General features: G+C 38.4%; 1 protein-coding gene across 2 annotated transcripts in view; it reads left to right on the forward strand.

The window, feature by feature from the left end:
• fancm (FA complementation group M) overlaps positions 1-6,969 on the forward strand; it is a 66,808-nt gene that overhangs the window by 852 nt on the left and 58,987 nt on the right. For both annotated transcript variants that reach the window (XM_042500723.1, XM_042500722.1), the window contains exons 2-4: positions 200-372; positions 829-906; positions 1,031-1,189. In XM_042500723.1, coding sequence (XP_042356657.1) covers positions 200-372; positions 829-906; positions 1,031-1,189 — 410 coding nt within the window. The remainder of the gene's footprint in view (positions 1-199; positions 373-828; positions 907-1,030; positions 1,190-6,969) is intronic.

A 6,969-nucleotide genomic window follows, 5' to 3' on the forward strand; every position in this document is an offset into this window, starting at 1 on the left:
TAATTCCCTCCTTGTAATAAGTAAAAGCACCATTATGTTACATCAGTATATTTTTAATTAATTACACATTTTCAATTATTCGTACTAGTTCCATGAATTTTTGGGGCTTGGAAAATGTTATTGTGAAATTCCATGACTTTTCCAGGTTTTCCATGACCATGGGAACCCTGTTAACAATATTCTGTCTTCCTATCTGCAGGCACCACAGCAGCAAAGCATAGACAGGAGGTGTGGAGGACCAAGCGAGTCTTCTTCCTCACCCCACAGGTCATGGTGAACGATCTGTCCAGAGACAGCTGCCCTGCCCAGCAGGTCAAGTGTGTGGTGATCGATGAAGCCCACAAGGCGCTGGGCAACCACGCCTACAGTCAGGTACACAAACCTGTCAATAATATCACAGCTTCTTCCATTCAAGTCTGCTGTTTGTCTCTGTTAACAAGATCTTTAGGTTACTTGTCAAGTTCAGTTCTCATTATGAACTTGCAATAAAGTGATAATCAGTCCACCTAAAAGATTTCTTCACAAAGCAACACTCACTCTTATACACTGAAAGGTGGCCGTAAGAAGTCTGTTGCAGAGAATGGAGGCTGTGGTTATTATCTCCGTTCTCCCAAAAAGGCAGCCATTGTAAGAATTATACCTCCTCCACTGTAGGTTTAAAGTTAACTCTGGATCACAGTTTAAATTGGAATTTTAAGTTTTTGGTTGAAGTTTTTAACAAGTCATCCTTGTTGGTGCAATCTAGCCTTAGTTGGTTAAATATTTGGACTATCCAGTTAAAGTTCTAACAATGTCCCACACTCTCTCCGTCCTCTTCCTGCTACTCAGGTGATCAGACAGCTCGGAAGCCAGAGTCTGCAATTCCGTGTCCTGGCCCTCAGTGCAACTCCAGGGGGGGATGCAAAGGTACCGTACCTGTGTGTTTACATTACTTTTGGCTCTTAGCAAATGTGATCTAATAATAAAAAATCTCCATTTAATTATTCTAAAATCTGATTCCACCTTCCCTTTTCTTGCTTTATCCCTGCAGGCGGTGCAGGCGGTGATCTCTAATTTGCTCATCTCCCACATTGAGTTGCGGTCAGAAGAGAGCCCAGACATCCGGGCTCATTCCCACCAGCGCAGTGTGGAGAAAATGGTTGTTCCTCTGGGGGAAACCCTGTCCGCTTACCAGGCACGCTACCTACAGGTAGGCACAAGCAATTTTGCTTCTGTTGTGGAAAGACAGGCATGTTTCTAACAGTAATCAATAGTTACTATGTTCACACAGTGCTAAGAGTTAAAACTATTTAGAGGGGACCTATTAACATCGTAATTAGCAAAACTGCTTCCTGTCTTTAAAAGTCTTTTATTTTTTTCAACAAACAAAAATCTGACATGTCAGTTAAGATGATGTGAAGACGGTTACTTCTCTTATGCAAAATTAATTTCTTGCTGACACACAAACTACTTAACTGCTATACTAACCTATAGTATATTTAAGTAAGTCTTTATTGTCTGTGATGTTTTCATTCATTTATTCAGGTTCATATCAGTAATAAATTTACCTACACGCTTGCAGACAATCCCTTTCAAACATAGAGAAAAGTTAGTTTCATATTTCCCATTGGTCATGTTTGTTTTGGTTTCATCATTATGTAAGTATTTGGTTTTTTTTGGTGCTTTGCTGCCACCTTGTGGTCGCTGTCTGCTCACTTCTGTTGTTAAAAAAACCTCAGCTGTCATCCTTTTCTCAGCATCACATTACTTTTGTTTGGCCGTATGGTTCTGCTGGGTCTGTTAATATTAAATGGATTGATTTGTTTTGAAAGCAGCATCCTGTCACACTCGGTGGTCTGCTTTCAGTGCGGGTGGTGGATTAAATGGTCTTGGATTATTAAGGGACCCTGCAGGCTCTTGCTCTCTCTCTCTCTCTTCTTGTCACGGGTTGGTTCGCCGTCTGTGTGTACTGTACTGTAAATGTGCAGCTAAACTTCATCTGTCTCAGCTGGCTGGACAGCTGGAATGTGACACCTGTGTTTGAGAGTTTAGACCTGTTGCACATTAGCTCTGTTAGGTCTTGTTGTGTCTTTTCTTCCCCCATTTCTGATTCTTTGTGTAATCTTTGTAATTTGGGACGTTCCTAGAGACTAATTTCCCTGGATGTTAAAGATTAGACTAGCTGACGATTCTAAACATAAGAAAAAACACTAATATACAGACTAATATACTAATATATAATAATACTAAAGTACAGAAAAAAATTGAGAAAGATTGACTGAGATCTTTAATCGCATTTTTCAATAACCAAATCCTATTTTAAATGTGGCAGTTTGCACTGTGCATTATAAACATTGCACATTATCCTACAAAAGATGACTCACTAAATAAAAGTTAAAAAAAAGAAGGCATTTTCATGAGGTAATAATAATAGTTTTAATAATAAGTTTAACCGACTAGTATTTCTGGTGTGTAATAGCAGAGCTTTTCTTGCTTGTTCTTTAATTGCTTTGACTTTCATTTTTCACCTTCCCCTCATATTAACCTCTGACCGCATGGCGTCTGCACACTGCTTATTAACCTCCATTTCCCACTGCCTTCCTTTAATTTGACCAGACAGTCCACAAAACAGAGATAACGTTGCACTCAGGTGTGAAATGAGCATCACTGCAGTCTTGCAGGCAGAATTTAATGATTGTTGAGTAAATCAGAAAGATGAACCAGTCATGCAGGCAGGTTTTTGGGGGGTCAGTTGTGCACTTTTCCTTCTGCTTTTTCCCCATTTTAGTCACAAACTTTCAACAGAGCAATATTTGTCCATCATTTCTCAGCACTGTGATTTTGACTCGGCGTAGATGGAGGTTTTATAGACTGTGTGTAATGACAGTAAACATCTAGGTCACCGTATCCAAGCCAGTGCTGAGATATCGGTCATGAAGTTTTACACCCTGTTTTGTGTTGTAATGGGAAATGATGGTGTAATTTAGGACTTTCAGTGTTTGTGGCGTTCCACACAAATTTAAATTTGCAGAAAAACAATTTCTTTTATTTACTTAAGCAAATGTGCTAACGTTTATGGCAAAGACACGTCATGTTTAAAAAAACCCAAGTTGTTTTTCCTACTAATTAGATAATTATCTTGTAACCTTTGCCCCAGCGCAAAGCTAAAATCTGTTAAAGGGACACTTCATCCCAGAATCAAAAATACATATCTCTCCTCTTACCTGTAGTGCTGTTTATCAGTCTATAGATCGTTTTAGTCTGAGTACTGGAGATATCAGCTATAGAGATGTTTGAACTCTCTCCAGTATAATGAACTAGGTGGCACTAGGCTTGTGGTGCTCAAAGTGCCAAAAAATATATTTGAGAAACTCAACAACAAGGTCTCTTTCCAGAAATCATGACCCAGTTACTCAAGAAAATCCAACAGAAATATCCTGAGCAACACGTTTTAATGGCATGAGAGCTGTGAGGTAAAACTAGTGTTTCTGGTGACTGTGGAGGCAGGAGCAGCAAACTGTATTTAAGCCACATAAAAATAGGACAACCTTAATATCTATATGCTAAATTTAGACTATTTTAACCACTTTAGCTTGCTGTCAAACAGCCCTACAACAGGAAACTGACGCTGTTACGTTATGCTCTCCTCAGAGCCACCAGACTCCATCGACAGAACCAGTCATTTTACTCCACAGAGCACAATGAGTCGCTGGTCTTCTGCTGCTGGTTAGTTTGTGTTATTATGACTTTTGGAACTGAGTTATATCAGTGTCCCTGTCCGTCTGTCCAATCTGGGAGCGTTGATAACAAAATTCTAATGATAGGATGAGGGACTGTCAGAGGCGTCCTCCCTGCAGAGGAGAGAATGCAGAGGGGACAGACTCAGCAACAGGAGCTGTGCACTGTCTGAGCAGTGTGCATGGGAATGAAATACAATATCATATACTTGAGAGCATTTCTTGCTTACACTGACGGTCGCTAAATATAGCAACAAAGTCACCAAGTTGACAACAAATGTTTTCAACTGGCGCTGAAACTTCTGTTTGGACTTTGGGATGAGGGGACGAGCAAATCCCTTAAGGAAGGTGTACACTTGATTTACAAAATAAAAGACAAAACAGGTGTAACATTGGTCCAGTTGTCAAGGGATGCCAAAATCAAAAATACAATATGATTAATCACACAGTACTAATTGCTGTTCGGTGTAGTTTGGTAGAAAGAAAATAGTTCCAACATCAAACTACTTACAACAAGGTCTGTGGATTATCTTTAGGAACTGGATCATGGTTTCTGAGAAGAGACATTACTGTTGAGTTTTTTCAAATCTGCCATCTAGTTTCATTATATATGATCAATCAAACTCGTGTTTGACTTGTGATGTTTACTCCCATCAGCTTGTTGTATCTCTGCCAGGCTCGTAATACTGCGCCGAGCAACAGGCTGCGCTCCTGATATACTATAGTGTGTGTGCGTGACCCCAGCTCATCGTGTTACTATGCTACAGTAATTGAGCATCCGTTCTTCGTGTGAAAATGGTTATGCTATATGTGTCGGAACAAAGAAGGGTGTGACCCCTTTTGTTTGCCACATTTGAGCCCATAGAAAGGAGGGAATACCCTTGAGGGATATTCATAGCAAGTATTCGGTTGTTGGTTATTTATATATGAATATGAAGGATCATACAAAACTGCTATGTTTTGTAATAGTAAGAGTATAAGGTTATTTTGGGGGGAGCTTTTTGACCTTTATTTGATAGGACAGCTTCAGCGTGAAAGAGAGAAAGAGGGGACAGCATGCAGCAAAGGGGCCGACGTTGGCAGCGCACCTGTGGCTGCTGCGACAAGGACGTAGCCTTTGTACAAGAGGCACCCACTAGCTCACCTGGTAGAGTTGCATTGAGCGGAAAAAGTAAGATTATAAAAGGTTAAAACCACATGTGCATTCCACACAACAAAGCTGGGGAGAATTCACTAGCTTATTAAGGGACTTGAAATTTCCCAAACAATTTCAGTTAGGGCTGCTTGATTATGGCAAAAACCATAATCAGGATAATTTTGGTCAACATTTGGGTTCCTGATAATCTAACACAAGACAGACTTGGAGACTCTATGTATGAATTAAACTGAAAAATGGTCTTTTTAACAGTATGCTGTAAAGCCCTCTAAGGAAAAATGTGATTTGTGATAATGGGCTTTATAAGTAAAATTGAACTGAATAGTGGGTTTTGCTGAATTATAAATAAATTTAAATGGAAAACAAACAAAAAAGTATGAAAAATTACAATATATTACATGAAGTACAAAATATTTGAATCTATTTCTCGCCTTTTCCGTTATGGAAAATTTTTCTCTAGCCGCTTTTTAGAAATAAAGTCAATGACAGGATCTGAAAAAGCTCTAAATCCAGCAAGAAAGTTGCCAAGTTGGCAATACTCAGTGCCACTGCTGGAAAGGAGAGAGACACGCTGGATTTTTAACTGAATGCAACACGATAATGATTTTATTTTGATTATCTTTTATTTCATAATAGTTGGAAGCCTAAATTGTAATTGAAAATAAAAGCTGATTAATCACCCAGCCCTAATTCAGACTGCACTTTGCAAGGAAAGAGAATGAATACTCAATATTTGGAGTTTTATCATGAGCTTCTCTATCATTTATTGAAACACATTTCTGCAGTAATATTCCCATTATTTTGTTTTGTGTATATGAACCCAGTAAAACTCAGCATCACTGTACATTTCAAGACAGGAGACGAGCACATTTTTATTAAACAAAGAAAACCACAGTAGCTCTTGCTGTTGCACTTGAATTTTCACAGTACAGCACACTTTTGCAAAACACTAAAACAATAAGCAAAAAGAAAGGAAAAAATCAATTCCTCATACTTGATGATCCCATATAACCAGTCTCTTAAAGGGAAAACCAACCCCACATGTATCATGGCTTTGCAAGTGTTCACACTACAGTTGTCACAGAGAATCTCTACAATCATTTAATGCAAAATAAATTCTTTGGATTTGGATGTAAACCAACCTGCTTGACTGTCAGACTGGGCAACCTTCCCAACCCAATACTTACTTCCTTAACTGTTAATTTCTTTGTGGTTTTTTTTTTTTTATGTTGATTATATAAGAATTGTAGCTGATTTTACACACATTTAATAGGCCTCAATAATACGATACGATACATCTGTCCTGATAAAAATCCTCACAGTGATGTTTACGCTTGTTGATTTCCAGTTTTATTTCACTGGCACCCAAGCAGTAATGGTCAAAGCAGAAGCATCCCTACATTACTGTGAACTCTAGGTGTAGCTGGTTTGATGTGTATCGCTCTTTTTTATGTTTAATTGCATGAGTTTTATTAAAAATATAGTGAAGATAAACATACAAATGTATTTCACTCTGACTTTATAGACTCTTTTTAAGTCGGCGATAGAACATTTAAAACAATTTTAACTAAAAACAGTTTTCTGCTCCTATTTAACAAAAAGAGTGTAACCACAGTAGAGGTATTCTCTGCACTCTATCGGTTGCATTGTTTTCTACTCAGCAGCAGTGGTGTTTGCAGTTCAGCAGTGACTGCTTAACATTGACCCGGAGCAGCAGAAGTAGAAAGAGCATAAGAAAGAGGTCCATAAGTTAACTATTCTGCGTGTGAATAGGTTTCAAACGAGGAATGCATTGACTTGCAGTATTTTCTTAAGAGAAAAGGGTGTAAATAAGTATTTTATGATTGTCATTCAGCTGTAAAATCAGTGGGTTTTTCAGTGTTTGGTTTGTAGAGGTGTCGTGTTGTTACCCTCACTGAAGTTGTACATTCATACATGTTCATGTTCATGTGTGTCTGTTTTCTGAATTCATGTCACCTGTGTGTAAGAGCCATTTAAGCACATGTTTATTTGGTTTGTCTTGGTATAGTCTATTGTATAGGTTCTGGTATTATTTGTTTGAACAGTTTTTGTATATTTGATTAGTGTATAGGGTTG

The sequence above is a fragment of the Plectropomus leopardus genome, chromosome 14 (assembly GCF_008729295.1).
Source record: "Plectropomus leopardus isolate mb chromosome 14, YSFRI_Pleo_2.0, whole genome shotgun sequence".
NCBI lineage: Eukaryota > Metazoa > Chordata > Actinopteri > Perciformes > Serranidae > Plectropomus > Plectropomus leopardus.